Raw genomic sequence first — 17084 nt, 5'->3', positions numbered from 1 at the left:
ATTCCCCTTCTGTGAGAACCTGTAAGTGAGCCTGGTCAGTAAAATAAAACATAAGATATACTAGACCTGAAATCTGGATTTGGTGAAAGTTATTCCGATGAGACTGACAATCGTTCATTCGTGTGTATTTTGAGAATAAACAAAGGGAACAAATAGTCATATAATCAGGCCTATTGTAGCCTATAACCACTGGAATGTATGAATGTATGCACTCTATTTCCTTCGGGGTTTTCGGAGAAGGAATCCGAGAAAGGGAGAAGGGCAAACCACTCAGTAAAGAGAGAGAGAGAGAGAGAGAGAGAGAGAGAGAGAGAGAGAGAGAGAGAGAGAGAGAGAGAGAGAGAGAGAGAGAGAGAGAGAGAGAGAGAGAGAGAGAGAGAGAGAGAGAGAGAGAGAGAGAGAGAGAGAGAGAGAGAGAGAGAGAGAGAGAGAGAGAGAGAGAGAGAGAGAGAGAGAGAGAGAGAGAGAGAGAGAGAGAGAGAGAGGGAGGGAGATAGAGAGGGAGAGTCAGAGAGAGAGAGAGAGAGAGAGAGAGAGAGAGGGACAGTCAGAGAGAGAGAGGGAGAGCCAGAGAGAGAGTCAGAGAGGGAGAGTCGGAGAGAGAGAGGGTTACTGGAATGAGCGCTGGAGAGCTCTCGTCTTCCACCTGTCTTCATCGCGGAAGGATTTATTTAGGATTGAAGTTTCTCACGCGGTACAACAAACAGGTATTTCTACATGGTTTGACTTGGTAGCTAGCAATTATAAGATGATTTATTTCAGTGCAATATTGTTAACATTAGCTTTTCTAGATTTGACATTTTCATAGGATAGAAGACTGTCAGTCGTACTCTATAAATGAATGTAATTCAAGGCTATTCTATGGTCATAAAGAAGTTATATCACCAATCAATGTTTTCATATAGATCATAGGAAACTTTCACAGGTGTTCTCCTGTGTTCAGTGCTGCTGTACAGCCTGTCCTCCACTCTGAATCTACACATCTTTCAGTATGGCGATGGAATGCCTCAAAAACTGTTGCAAGAGCGTCCTAGTCAAGGAGGAACCGGAGACCCAAGGTGAGTTCCCAAAACGATTATATCGTGACGTTAGAATTATAAGGTTCTATCTCCATTTTTGTCAAAATTGAGTTTTTTACATAATCTGATCCATTAGGTGTTTATTAATGCCTGTGTGGTGTATTTTTAAAATGTTGACATTTTTGAGTTAGTAATTCATAAAATACAAAGGTTCCATCTCACAAAACGTAATGGAATGTAAAAACTTTGACGCTCAATATCTCTGAACTACCCTAAACGGAGATAGAACCTTATAATTCTAAGCGTCTTGTAATGGATTTTTTTCCCCACATGTATGGCAGTTCATAATGCTCTATACTGATCTTGTAAAGGATTTTTAACATGTATGTATTGTATGTATGCATGGTCTATCCATTTTCACGCAGAGTGTAACAGTAGATTTCCATGGAGTAATTCCCTGTGGGATTGTTGAGAGTCTGGCTGTCCTGTTTATGAACACAGAGCTCTGGTTGAGGGCCTTGTGTTCATGGACAGTGATGGAATGCAGACTCGTTATCAATGTTGTGACTATGTTGACGACTATGTTAATCAAATGTAGCAATGTGAAAGTTGTGTGGCAGTCTTTGAAAGCTTCCCATTATGAAGTCGATTTGACTGTCCCAACTCGAGTTTTCATTTTCAAGATCATTTTCTTTAATAAATATTATATATAGATTTAAAGCAAGTTCCTATCTTGAGTCTCATAATTCATCCACAACAGTCTTAACTAGCCTGTTTGTGTTTTTGATGGATTTCTTCTTCTGCTCTAAAGTGATTAGGGTGAAGATGCCCTCTCCCAAGGCTTTAACCAGGTCAGGTGACTCTAGGAAGGGGGTGGGGGTGTCAGAAGACTACCTCCTCTCCAAGCTGCCCCCAGATGGAAAGGATGTGCCGTTCGTCCTGCCTACCTTCAAGCCCTCCTACATCCAACCCAGGGGCTCTCGCTACCCCAGCTACCAGTCCAACGCACAGAGTATGTACTAACATGACCTAGTCGTCTGTGAAAAGTATGCTTTCTTTGTGTTATGTGCGATAAGGGCTTGTTGTATTTGAAAAATGGCCTAATTCAAATGACTAGCCACTGAGCACACATATAACTGTACTTACGTTAATCATTATGCTTATGATGCAGTGGTGGGCTGTGTGTTTTACACCTAGGCCTTCAGCGATATCCTCCCACAATTAGACCGCCTTGGAATAACCAATTCAATTCAATTTCAATTTCTGTATTGGCGTGGGAAACATACGTTAACATTGCCAAAGTACGTGTGAAGATAAAAAAATAAAAACATTTACATATACATTTTTGGCATTTAGCAGACGCCTTATTCCAAAGCAATTTAAAACTATAACATAACTCTCTAAGTCTGAACACAATGCATGTTGGGAAACAGGAAGGTACAATGCTAAGTGTGTAGCCCCGTCGCTATAATACGTTTTAAGGCATTAGACGGCTAGGCCAGATGGAAGGCTACGGCATGGCAAAGAATACGCCCAACATGGCAAACTTGAAATCTGATTGGTTAAAGAATATGACAATCAACAACATTGTGCCCATTTGCTTCAACAGCAAAGGGGATTCACTCGAAATTCTGAAGGCCTCAAGGGTAGATTTTACCAGAGACGGCACAGGTGGAAAATCTGATTGGATAAAAGCACTAATTTGTGACATGTTCTAATGCTTTGGTCCTCATATCGGGATCCGGTGTAATGATTGATTGATTGATTGATTGAATTGATTGAAAACTTTATTAGAAGATTTGCAGAAGTAGGTACATGAAAGTACATATTACATACAAGGTCAACTAAAAGGATAAAAACCCAAGAAAGCCACTGGCTTATTTCAATTGGGGTCCTTAAGACTTTTCTTTCGAAAAATGTGAATACATTTCCGCTTTGTTGAAAATCAATGACACATCGCTAGTCAACTAACACAGCTTGTTTTGTGAGCCTGCTAACAATGTAAAGTAGTGTTATTATAGTTAACTAGGTAGCAGTGTGGATTACTCACTGAATCCATTGCCTTGTTGCAGTATTTTGGCTTGACTAGTGAGTTTGTGTTGTGATTCTCAACAACGTTGAAACGTAGTTCAGTGTTTCAAGAGAAAAGTCAGAACATTTTGATTGGTTGCCGATATGAGGACCAAAGCATTAGAACGTGTCACATACTATATGAGCTGCACTGGAACCAGCGCAACTGAGGGAGAGAGTAGCAATGAAATGACGTTAATAGACTGATGGGAACTAACGTTGTAAAATACATATAGCATTAATTAAAATATATCTTAAATTATAGAAATATACTTTTCCGATTCTGACAATCTCTAGGCCAGCAGAGAAGGCCTTGCTGGCCCCGACGGCCCACCTATGCTTAAAGAAGCCATTTACCATGAGAGTAGAAAAACCCTGTACAGTGGTAAATGAGTCCACAACCACCGCCCTTCAATGGTCAATTGCTTTTCTACAACAGCCACCACATAATATAAAAAATAAATACATAGTTGTAACATTAAATTCATGTATTTACAATCATTAATCGTTTCAGAATACATATATCCTTCCGCCACAGAATATAGTCCCATAAACAAGATCAACCATTGCATTGTAGGTCAGCACAGGTGTTCTTCATCAGATTGATTGGGAGGCGCATTGATACTGGAAATGCAGTCTGAACTGTGGGTTGTTGGAGTATTTACCACTGTTGCTAGCCAATCAGAATCCAGTATCCAAACATGCTGTTGTAGAAATCAGATTTGATAATAATGCCTTATGATAGTTGCGGACACCAGAGAGTCGAAGACATTGTTGCACTTGCATGTGGTCCTCCGCCAAGCGGTCTTACTAGGGAGAAGGAAGAACATAACAGCCTGAGTGAACACCTGCCTTAAGTAGCTGGAAAAACCCTTTACAATAGTGTGGTGCTCCAAGTCAACACACGAACAGTCAGTTAAAGAAAAGGCTTTTATTCGCTAGGTCAAATTCAAATGTAACAAACCACAGGGGAACAGGACTAAGGGCCATGAAAGTGGGCCACCACAGAACAAACGAAAAATATCAAAAAGGCCCTAAGCTTGCCTACACCTCTTCCCTGATCCTAATCCAAATGCCTAGCTAACTAACCATCCCTACCCCGGAACCAAACCTACCTGCTACAGAAACAATGGGCGTGACACCACTTGCTTTTAAACTAGTGTACATAGACAGTAGTTGCCTACGTGATGCTGTGTGTACCCGGTGTGTCTAACCTAGCCCTTGTCCCAAGAAGACGGATTGGACAGGGGATCAGCACAACAAAACTATATTCGGTTGTTAAGTCTGACGTCACTCGTGACGTTTAGCAATTTCCGGGTCCAAATAAAGAATTCCCCGCACCATAGTACCAGTGTACTAAAGCGGTAGAATGACAGTTCAATCGTTTTTTAGACTCTGATCTATTCATACAACAAGGGACACAGCACTTTCCCGTTTTTCCCATATTGTCAGCGTCTTTGAGCCTCGGAAAAGCGCTATACAAATATAATGAATTATTATTATTACTGCGGCATTTCGAAGAGAGCGCCTCAGCCAACGTTTGACCCAGAAACACGTCACGACTTAACAACCGAATAGCAAGCTAGGGGAGACTGGGGGACTGGGGGAGACAGAGGAACACAACACAACAAAACACAAAAACAGCACAGACACATACCAGGTCGTAACACACTGCAGGCTGCTTATGAGCACTTGCAGTCTACACACATATAGGTTCATCTTTATAGAGCCTGCAATGTCTAATCGTGAGTTTAGAATTATAAGGTTCTATCTCCGTTTAGGGTAGTTCAGAGATATTGAGCGTCAAAGATTTTACATTCCATTATGTTTTGTGAGATGGAACCTTTGTATTTTATTACTAACTCAAAAATGTCAACATTTTAACAATAACACCACACAGGCATTAATAAACAACATTTGGACAAAAATGAAGATAGAACCTTATAATTCTAACGTCACGTAATGTCTAAGTACGCTGTAACCTCTGTAAACCAGGCTCTGCCAGGACCACCTATGCAGAGAGGAAGGCTGAGCTCTCTGGGAACAGTAACATCGCCTTCAACCCCGACAGTAGCTTCCATCATGGTCAGATATCTCCTAGAGCAAAGAACTGTCCCCAAGGTCCAGGTATGTATGTCATGTCCCTGTTGAGAATTTCCCATCAAGGTTACTTACTTTGTTTCTGTGATTGTGTGATTAATTTATCTTGTGACTTATCTGAAATTATCTTACCGGTGTTTCAAAAACAATGTGTATAAAGTGTATTTTGACCTGTTAACATTTTTTTTCATTGCTAAGTTGAAAAATAACAATAATAATAATAATTTAAAAAAAGATAATTGAAACTGATGATTGATATTTGTCTAGCTCTTCAAGCTCGCCTTCACCAGTTAACCCTCTCCCCCTCCCCTTCCCATGTGTTCCCAGCACTACCTTCATTAGGCCCCTATACTTTCTTTTATTTATTTTTTGTGTCTTTTTATTATTACTACTCAATCTTTTCAAAAAAGTGCTATATAAGTCTAATGTATTATTATTATTATTATTATTATTATTATAATATTTCATTTAGCTACAGAACAAAATGTCTGAAAGGAGCACCCTCAAGTTCTCTAGTATATATATGTGTTACGGTACATGTGGGAATACGGTACATGTGGGAAAACTAGGGTTAGGTGCTAGGATGCTAGGGTTATGGTTAGGGTTAGGGGTAGGGTTAGGGCTAGGGTTAAGGTTAGGGTTAGGGTTAGACATGCCAGCATGTACCAAGTCACCCTAGCACCTAACCCTAACCCTAGTTTTCCCACATGTACCGTATTCCCACATGTACCGTAACATATGTATTATATAATGGCATATTAGCACGTGTAACTCCTTGTTTGCTTGCCTTCCAGTTTGGGATCTGAAAAGACAAAGGCTGAGTACCTCCATGTTTGATCTATCCAGCCCTCAGGCACATCTGCAAGTGAGGATGTTTATACAATCAAACACCTTCGACCATTTCAATGAGATGCCCTTGTATACCAAGCACTAAATCCAATAGGCAATAGGCAACATCTATTTCTGTACTCCCTATGAAGTCATTGTGCGTCATTGGGTTCTAGAATATTGTCATTGACCAACAGTATTTATAAAGAAGGAGCAAAGCTTTAGTGATTGTGTTGGATGAAGTGGTCATTAATCACTGTTCACGTTTAGTGTTTTACAATGGGTGACGTCTGGGCTGGTCTGGGTGTGTTCTCTTTGCTGTATTAGTTATATAAAGGGAATTGTATCTGCTTGTCATTAACACTCCATTAGTTAGAACATAAATATTTGATAGCCAATGGGTTTGAGCACTCTGTCTGATGTCTCGCCCCAAAACCACCATAAACACTCTACAATGTCTCATTCAAAACGTCATTGTTGAGTTTGCAGAAATATAACTTTAAAGTTCTCCTTTATGTCTTAACACATTTTCTCTTGGTTTGTCCGTAGCGTTTTGACTCAGTGTCCAGTGTCCGAAGCAGCACGTCCTCCAAGATAGATTCCCTTGAAAGCCGAAGTCTCGGTAATTATTTCAGTTTCTTTTTTTTTGGGCAGTCCCACTCATATTTTTCTTTTTATTGTGATAGAGATAGTAGAGATATGACAGGAAGTATGGGTGAGAGAGAGAGAAGGGATGACATGCAGGACATGTCCGCGGCCGGAATCGAACCGGGAACCCTGCGGTTACATGGTCAACGCTTAGTCCGCTACACCACCTAAGCGCCCATTATTTCAGTTTCTAGCATTGTTTTTTTTTTACGAGGTTAATTTTGCCTCTTCTTCTTTTAGAGGAACATTAGAAAATGAAACAGTCTACATCTCTCACAGTCCCCACTCCCCCCCTCCACCTCTCCACCCCTCCACCTCTCCACCCCTCCACCCCTCCATCACTCCACCCCTCCACCACTCCACCTCTCCATCACTCCACTTCTCCAACACTCCACCCCTCCACCCCTCCATCACTCCACCCCTCCACCACTCCACCCCTCCATCACTCCACTTCTCCACCTCTCCACCTCTCCACCCTTCCACCACTCCACCACTCCACCCCTCCACCTCTCCACCCCTCCACCCCTCCACCCCTCCACCTCTCCACCCCTCCACCTCTCCACCCTCCACCCCTCCATCACTCCACCCCTCCACCACTCCACCTCTCCACCTCTCCACCCTTCCACCACTCCACCACTCCACCCCTCCACCTCTCCACCCCTCCACCTCTCCACCTCTCCACCCTTCCACCTTTCCACCACTTCACCCCTCCACCTCTCCACCTCTCCACCTCTCCACCCCTCCACCTCTCCACCCTTCCACCTCTCCACCTCTCCACCTCTCCACCCCTCCACCTCTCCACCCCTCCACCTCTCCACCTCTCCACCTCTCCACCCCTCCACCTCTCCACCCTTCCACCCCTCCACCTCTCCACCCCTCCACCCCTCCATCTCTCCACCCCTCCACCCCTCCACCTCTCCACCCCTCCACCACTCCACCTCTCCACCCCTCCACCCCTCCACCTCTCCACCCCTCCATCACTCCACCCCTCCACCTCTCCACCTCTCCACCACTCCACCCCTCCACCTCTCCACCCCTCCACCTCGACACTCCACCTTCCTGCGCAGTGTGACTGAGTTAGATAGAACTTGCTCTACATTGAGCAATCGTGAAAGGGAAGACAGTAATTGCTTCCAAATGTTTTAACTTCAGTCATGCGTTGGGATCCTCAGATAACTCTCAGATAACACTCAGATAACTCTCAGATAACTCTCAGATAACCCTCAGATAACTCTCAGATAACCCTCAGATAACTCTCAGATAACCCTCAGATAACTCTCAGATAACTCTCAGATAACACTCAGATAACACTCAGATAACTCTCAGATAACACTCAGATAACTCTCAGATAACTCTCAGATAACACTCAGATAACTCTCAGATAACTCTCAGATAACTCTCAGATAACTCTCAGATAACTCTCAGATAACACTCAGATAACTCTCAGATAACTCTCAGATAACTCTCAGATAACACTCAGATAACTCTCAGATAACACTCAGATAACTCTCAGATAACACTCAGATAACTCTCAGATAACACTCAGATAACTCTCAGATAACTCTCAGATAACTCTCAGATAACACTCAGATAACTCTCAGATAACTCTCAGATAACTCTCAGATAACTCTCAGATAACTCTCAGATAACACTCAGATAACTCTCAGATAACACTCAGATAACTCTCAGATAACACTCAGATAACTCTCAGATAACACTCAGATAACTCTCAGATAACTCTCAGATAACTCTCAGATAACTCTCAGATAACTCTCAGATAACACTCAGATAACTCTCAGATAACACCCAGATAACACTCAGATAACTCTCAGATAACACTCAGATAACTCTCAGATAACTCTCAGATAACTCTCAGACGCACACGCACACACACACACACACACACACACACATAAACACTCTCTCTTACCACACACACACATACACACACACACACACACACTCGCACGCACACACACACACACACACACACAGAAACACACGCACACACACACACACACACACACGCACACTCGCACACACACACACACGCACACACACACACACACACACACACACACACAAACACTCTCTCTTACCACACACACACATACACACACACACACGCACACACACACACTCACACACACACATTTCAGCGGACATTTGAGGATGTGAGCCTGTGTTGTAGAGTCCATCACCCTGTCGGGGGATGAGAGGGAGCTGGGGAAGGTGTGTGTCCGGCTGAGCTACCAGGAGGCCCAGGAGCAGGTGTGGATCATGCTGGTGCAGGTAAGGTTACAGGCCTGGAGGAGAGCGCGTTCAGGGGGGACAAAATGCTCCATTGTGTCTCCCTCCTTGGAGGCTGAATGGCCCCTCTGTCTGTATAGAACCCAGGAACCACGAAACTTCATCCCAATAACTCCCAATGACTGCTCTATTAACTTAGCTCACTTTTTTAGTTAGTAATTAATAAAATACAAAGGTTCCATCTCACAAAACATAATGGAATGTAAAAACTTTGACGCTCAATACCTCTGAACTACCCTAAACGGAGATAGAACCTTATCATTCTAAGCTCACGATGTGTAGTAAATACACTGTACTCCATACATACTGTAGTAGCGTAATCTCTAACGATGTTTTCTTTCCCTTTTCATCAGTGTAAGGATCTGAACTTTCCTGTGGAGGGCATCGAACAGCATAGGATGGGGATCAAAGGGATCATCACTATGACCAAACCCATCCAGTTCAAGAGCTCCGTCAAGGAGGGCTCCTCAGTAAGTTAGCAGGGTTCCTGGTCTTAAAAAGACCTGCGCTGGTCTTAAAAAGCCTTGAAGTCTAAAATCAAGCAATCCAATTCACTCCAAGGCCTAAAAAGGTCTCAATGTCCAGTTATTCAGTCTGAAAATGAGGTGCTAGGTCTTAAAAAAAATGTGATCCTGCAAAGAAATCAGTCCGACCAGATCTATTTACGTGGAAATGAATCAAGTTGGGACCCCAAAAAATGCCAATTCGCTTCCTTTTTTGTCTGTATGGCGGTGAAATCCCTAATTTCATCACCTCGAGGATGACAAAAAGCTATCATATGGTGTCGCGAACAGGTCTAAAATTCCATTCAAAGAGGTCTATAAAAAGGTCTTAAAAGGTCTTCAATTTGACTTGTTGAAACTTGTAGGAACCCTGAGTTAGGACACATTATTTTTTATTTTTTATTAAATCAATTAAATTGGCTCACAGATAAAGAATAAAAGAAAGAGCTTCATCACTGGTGGTCTGTTACCTTCTCATCTCACCAGCAACCCTGGCTGCCCATGTCTTCTTGTCTTTAACATTGGGCCTCTGTTTGGTAAGCCAGAGGAAAGGTTATTCTGTCTGGCAGCTGGCCTTCCCATCCCCTGGGCATTCATTTACTATTGGCCCCCCTACTGCTAGTTTACTAATAGAGACACAATGTCTCTATTGAGCTGTTGCATTTCACGGGCTACAGGTCGATTTGATAGACCAGGAATGAGTTAGATAGCACATTGATGAGAGTGATGTGATGAGATGATATTGTCTAGTTATTGTGACTCATTCAAACTGATCAGAGAGTAACAGAGTAGGTTGACTATACCCATTCCAGGGTTCACATGTTAACAGAGTTAACATTTTGTGATACTACATCTCGTGAGCTTAGTTCAGAGATATTGAGCGTCAACGTTTTTACATTCCATTATGTTTTGTGAGATGGAACCTTTGTATTATATTAATTACTAACTAAAAAATGTCAACATTTAAAAAAATAACACCACACAGGCATTAATAAACACCTAATGGATCAGATTATGTAAAAAAACTAAATTATGAGCTCTTGTTTTTCCTTCTTAGGACGTTGTCTTCATGGAGACCTTCGTGTTCTCGCTGCTCTTGCATCAGCTGCGCGGCAGCGCGCTGGTCCTGCGGCTACAGACGTACCACCCCAAGAAGCGCACGGTGGCTGAGTGTGTCCTCTCCCTACGCGAGTTGGACACCCAGGAGACGGAGCACTGGCTGGACCTCAGCCCACTGTCCAAAACCTCTGTGAGTGTCCCACTATTCGGTTGTTAAGTCGTGACGTGTTTCCGGGTCCAAAGTTGGCTGAGGCGCTCTCTTCTAAATGCCGCAGTAATAATAATAACTCATTATATTTGTGTAGCGCTTTTCCGAGGATCAAAGACGCTGACAAATATGGGAAAAACGGGAAAGTGCTGTGTCCCTTGTTGTATGAATAGATCTGAGTCTAAAAAATTGAACTGTCATTCTACCGCTTTAGTACACTGGTACTCTGGTGCGGGGAATTTCTGGTTTGGACCCGGAAATTGCTAAACGTCACGTTTGACGTCAGACTTAACAACCGAATAGTGTCCCATTGAGAACGGGGAGTAAAGAGAGAGTTTTTACTGTCAGCGTCCCTTGTCTACTCTTGGGAAATGTCAACAATATACTGTTTCCTTGACTACCCAACTGTCACGTATTCTATTCTTCTCACTTTACTGTCTCCTGCTCTTATTCATTACTTTCTTTTTTATTTACTGACCGAAAGAACTGCAACCACTGGACTTGTTAGTATAATTCTTTAGTATCATGTCATGTCATAGGGTATCAATAGGGTTTGTTGAAGCAGATGATGCTTAATGGTTTTGCAACATTCTGTTACAGAATGTAATAATAATCATAATAATAATAATAATGATAATAATAACTTGGATTTGTATAGCGCCTTTCATAAAACCCAAGGACGCTTTACAGTTCTGAGGAAATGGTCAGACAGACAAAACAGAAAACAAACAAAGCAAAACAGAAACAGTGACTAGGGGCCAAAGGCCTATGGACATGTTGTCCTGACAATTATTTGGTAGGAGGAATTGTATATTGACTTGAATTACGTATCATCTTCTCTTTGTCTTTTGTAGTAGGCCTTCTGTAATTGTTGCCAAGAGGATATGCCTGTCATGTATAGTGATTATATAATGATTAAAGCACTTTGAGCTGCAACGTTTGCAGGTCAAGCGCTATACAAATATTATTATTATTATTATTATTATTATTATTATTATTATTATTATTATTATTATTATGTGGGAAAAGCCCAGAAAGACCTAGGTCAATTATGTTATTTATTCTAAACTGTAGCTATTCTCAATCTCAACTTTCTTTTTATTATGACTCTTTATCAGAACACTACATGCACAATGAAACCAAGAGCTGCATGTGTCTCATAAAACTGTGTTTTCCTTTTGATATATTGCTGGCTGCTGGCACCTAAAGTAACCTGTCAATATTGATATACTGGGCCTCTATGCCATTGCATAATTTGAGAAGGAGGAGTATTAACAGGAGTATTAAGGAAGTTTTAGAGAAATGGGGGAATTGGAAGGGAAATGTTTATTGGGGAAAAAAACAAGGGTTGTGGATGGCTGGAAATGTAACAGAGGGGAAAGTAGGTCAACCAACAATTCAGACGAGAGAGGTTTTGTCGATAATGGCGCTTGTATCTGTGAAAGTGACAGTAATGTAAATGTGGGCCGTTTCTGCGGTTTAGAGATCAGGTGGCGGGTGAATCATCAACGCGCTCTTCGAGGGGGAGTTCCACACAATTCTCCCGGTTAACAGACATATGTTAGACGGTAAAAATGACCTCAATACCGCAATTCACAGTCAGACAGACAGACACACAAGCACAGTAACATATTTCTCTTTGATTCCACTCGTGAAAACGTCAAGAAAAGGGTTATGTCTGTGTTGTATTTCTCTACTCACTCTCTCATATTTGCTTGTGTGTTTGTCTCCTTCAAACCAGTCTGTGATGTTGTTGGCAGTTTGGCAAGCATACTTTTATTTTGTCTGCATTCCTGTAATTCAAAAAACTCATTTTAGATGTTTCTTTTATACAACAGTTCTACAGCACGATTTATTAGTTAACAGTAATAAGCGACAACAGAGTATGATTTGTTTGTTTATTTAATCATAAAAATAAACAAAAAATAGTTCCGCAACTGAACTTCAAATGGACTGTTGCCTAGTAACCTGAACACAAACATGTAGTCTAATTAACGGTCAGAACATCTGTGCGGCGGAGTGATACCTATAGTTAAAGGTCCCAGTGCTGTTATACTGTATATCAGCACTCATGGAATGCCTCTTGTCCAATCAAATCACTTGGTCGGAACTAACTGTTGTATAATAGATAGTACAGTGTTTTAACCAAGTCTTTAAGTAACCTCTTGAGATAAAATTATAAAAATATACAAAATAAAATAAATAAAATGTTTGCGACTGTACAAATCTATACTGCCCCCAGTGGCTGAAGCTCTCCAGGGGTGCAAACTTGTCTCCTTTCTTAGCTGTTTTTACCTGAAAATAGCTCATCCATGTGAATCGTGTAGATCTGCACAAAAAACTAAAAAACTTGGGGGGGGGGGGGGGGGGGGGGGGGAGGGGGTCCTCATCCAAGTCGCATGATGTGCGAGCTAACTAATCTTCCTGTCTGCTAAACTCCGCTGCTGTTTAAATAACTTTTAACTGTTTTCGAAGTAATTAGGCAGGTGTTACGGTCAGGGGTGTGCCGCTACGTACTAACTAGTGATATCCATTTAGCACCATTAGTGCTAGCGCTACCCCCCCCCCCCCCCCTCCTCTAAGGTTAGCTGCCATGATCATTGATCATTTTCTTTGTTTTCAGGCAAAAAATGTATGTCACCTTTTTGGGCCATCACCAGTTCGTGCAGTGGTGTGCCGTCAGGGCCAGCAAGGCCTTCTCTGCTGGCCTAAACATCATCAGAATATACATTTTATTTTAATATATTTTTTCCACAAATATGTATTAATGATTCCCCATAGTCTATTCTCTTCATTTCATAGCTTTCCTCTTGGTTGCGCTGCTTCCAGTCTCCAATTGAGATTTGGAGGGCTGGCCTTTATGTTAGAGCTTTTATCCAATCAAAATGTGTTGCTAGGGGGCTCCAAAATCTGCCCAGCCTGCACGCTAAACGGTGCCGCGGATACGACCTGTAACTTAACGTTGGAACGAGAAAACCTGTGGCGTTCCTAGTAAACCTACGTAGATGCGAGCAAAAGCAACAACGGCGCCTGCTGTAAGGCTCAATGATGTCAGCACCCAGCACGTCTTTTGATTGGATACGCACTATTGATACGCACTATTGATACGCACTATTTATATTCACTATTGAGATGCGTAACTATGCCGGTAGATGTGAAACTTTTGAAAGTGCCAGGGAAACGGAGCGCCACAACGAAAGCTTTCGTTGACTGATCGATAATACTGATCGATTGTGTCCTGTTTTTGGGTAAACAATAACTTTCATTTAGGGGACACGATAAAAGCGCCGAGTCCACAAACAGCAAACTACGTTGAGCTTCTTTCTTTTCTGGCTGAAAACAACCCAGATTTACATTACCACCTGTCCACAAACAAAGTGTTTACTGGGACGTCAGGCAAAATACAAAACGACCTGATTTTTGCTATTGCTGAAGTGGGAGAAGAGATCAAAATGGAGATTAAAAAGGCACCCTTTGTCGCTATTATGGTGGACGAGACGACAGACGTGGGTAATGTAGCGATCTTAAAGATGTTAGTTTAACACTCTTCATTGTAAATGCGGATTTATTGATTAAAAATGCTTCGGAAATATTAATATAACTCTGTTGTACTTGTCTGACTATGTTAAGGTGATGCAATGCCCGGTTATACTGTGTTTCTGTCTAGTTTCTAGAGCCATGGCGTCATAACGATGGTATTAAGAGGTAGAATAATTCAGGTAGGAATGTGTCGGACATCACTGAAGGCCTAGGTGTGAAATGCACCGCCCGCCACTGAGTTCGTGAGCTTAGAATTATATGGTTCTATCTCCATTTAGGGTAGTTCAGAGATATTGAGCGTCAAAGTTCTTACATTCCATTATGTTTTGTGAGATGGAACCTTTGTATTTTATGAATTACTAACTCAAAAATGTCAACTTTTTAAAAACAACACCACACAGGCATTAATAAACACCTAATGGATCAGATTATGTAAAAAAACTCAATTTTGACAAAAATGGAGATAGAACCTTACCTTATAATTCTAACGTCACCAGTTTGCGCCCCTTCCTTCCTCAGGTCTGCCATGCGGAGCTGCACCTGGCCACCTGCTTCCAGCCTGTCACTGGCCGCATCCAGCTCCAGGTCCTCGCTGCCCAAAATCTCCCAGCATCCTCTGCTCCCCTCAGCCAGGGTAGGTGTCTAGAACAGCCGTGCCTATTTTACCTACTAGTAGAGCCGCCGTGGGGGTCAAATAGACCCCCTTTTTAGAATGTAAATCTGCTATTTACACACAGAGATCACTAGAGGTGATCGCTTCTTTTTTTTAGCCTGCCTCTTACACAGAAAAACTGCAAAATAGCTTTATACTATCTTACCCTGAAGTGATTTTGAAAATGTAAGGATACTGGGTGGTAGAACGCATATATCTAGGAAAAGTCATGAAAGGAGGGTCCTGAAATTTGATCGAGTGCAAAGATAGATTTGATTTTTTACTCACAGGGGTCACCGTGACCCCTCACGGCTCGTCTAGTGCTAGATAGCCTGACCAACAACAGCATCTCATTGACATCATTTTATAAAACAGGTCAAATCAAGAAGTAACACATTTGTTTATGTTTTTCCCTTGTCAAAAAGCGTTCTTTGTAAAGACAGAGATGCACCAGCTGGGTAGGTTGGTGACCAAGAAGAAGACCCGTGCGCTGAAGTCCTCTGGAGGCCAACTACAGTGGACTGAGATCTTCTACTTCCCTGTGGCGTCTCTAGACCAGGGCTTCCAACTGTCAGTTAAACTCTACAGCCGCAGCTCTGTCCGAAGAAAATACTTCCTCGGGCAGGTGAGCATGACCGTACCAGACTCAGACCCACAATATTTATATGTCCACTATGACTATATGCCCACACACACTTCCTCTATTTGGGGCGGCTGTGGCGCAGGAGGTAGAGTCGCCGCCTAATGATCACAAGGTTGGCAGATCGGCGGTTTGAGCCCCGGCTGGCCACATGTCGAGGTGTCCTTGGGCAAGACACTGAACCCCAAAATTGCTCCCAGTGAGCGGGCCGGCGTCTTGCATGGCAGCTTGCCGCCATTGGTGTGTGAATGTGTGTGTGAATGGGTGAATGAGAGGCCTTTGTAAAGCGCTTTGGATCAGCTTTGGAGCAGCAAAAAAGGCGCTACATAAGTGCAGTCCATTTACCATTTATATTTCTCTCACCTGAAAAAACAGGTAGAAAGTAACAGCTGAGATAACTATTATGTGACATTTTCTACAGGTTCACCTGGGATTCGACAGCCCCACACTAGAAGCTGACGAGCAGTGGAGAGACACCATAGCACACCCTGAGAAGGTGGTGGCCACTTGGCACAGACTGAACGGATCCTGAAAGACTCCAGGCAGTAGACAGCTTTATCTATACTGCCGTATATGCTGCCATATGCTCGCTTTACAAGAGGACAGGGGACACTTCGTTACAGCTAAGCTTCTGGCCCTTCACTGTTTGCTGAAATGGATTGTAAAACACCACACATTCTGTGAATGTCTAGGGGGGGGGGGGGGGCGGTGTCCATGGCGATAGGTCAGATTTTAAGTTTATATAATTGTGTAGATATGATGTCAAACATTTTGTGCTACTTAGATTGATTGTAATGTATTTTGCCATATGGTGCCATGTGATCAAAGGGCAGATATCATGATGTTCTGAGGGATGGGGTTTCGCTTCTGTCTGAACGGAAACTCTCTTAAGCTCCGATGTAGGATGTTTATATTTAAGAGACTGCCAGGAATTGTGTTGAGTAATCCCAGGTCTTGTGCATCAACAGTGTTTAGTGTTTCAACATGCTGTACTAACTAAGTTAATTGCCTTATCTATACTGACGCCTAGAAGATGACTGCATGGTAAGAAGTCATGGTTTGTACTTACAATAATAATACATTTTAAATAGTTTGAAAGTACCTTGAGACTCTTTCTCATTTTGTTTCATGTCGTAGCGAACTAGTGAGTTTAAAAACGTTCATGCAGAGTAATAGTGTGACGTAGAGTTAAATAGTGGTGTGAAATTGGTCAGTCTATTCAGTAGAGGCCAGTGTGGACCAACTGTCAAATTGGGTCAACAACAATGACCCATTGGTCAGAATACAATACAGTGTCTGACATTTTTTTTGTCTGCTCATTTTTCAGAAGTGAAAAATGTATTTTAGCTAACATGAGCTAGTCATTTGTTGACTGCCCTATATAAAGAAAAAGACCAAAAATAATTTGTATCTGGGAATTTTAACAGATTGTTTATTGATAAATAAAAAAGTACCTTGTTAAAGTATGATAAGTAAAATAATTACAATTTAACTGAAAATAAAAGAG

The 17084-nt window shown here is 42.2% G+C and overlaps 1 protein-coding gene across 2 annotated transcripts; it reads left to right on the top strand.

Annotated features, from left to right (window-relative positions):
* Nucleotides 1–566: 566 nt before the first annotated feature.
* On the top strand, nt 567–16311 carry tc2n (tandem C2 domains, nuclear). Of its 2 annotated transcripts, none has more exons than XM_080537424.1 (12): nt 567–707; nt 991–1058; nt 1831–2031; nt 5085–5216; nt 5984–6054; nt 6567–6639; nt 8857–8957; nt 9329–9445; nt 10536–10727; nt 14805–14919; nt 15363–15562; nt 15999–16311. In XM_080537424.1, exons 2-12 carry the CDS (start codon nt 992–994, stop codon nt 16107–16109), a joined length of 1380 nt encoding a protein of 459 aa, XP_080393550.1. In that variant the 5' UTR covers nt 567–707; nt 991; the 3' UTR covers nt 16110–16311. The 2 variants fall into 2 exon arrangements, with proteins under 2 accessions (XP_080393550.1, XP_080393551.1); XM_080537425.1 differs by having other exon boundaries at nt 586–707; nt 906–1058.
* The last annotated feature ends 773 nt before the right edge of the window (nt 16312–17084 follow it).

This window comes from Nansenia antarctica (genome assembly GCF_963989245.1).
Source record: "Nansenia antarctica genome assembly, chromosome: 1".
Lineage (NCBI taxonomy): Eukaryota > Metazoa > Chordata > Actinopteri > Argentiniformes > Microstomatidae > Nansenia > Nansenia antarctica.
This window is presented reverse-complemented; position numbering and strand designations above follow the sequence as displayed.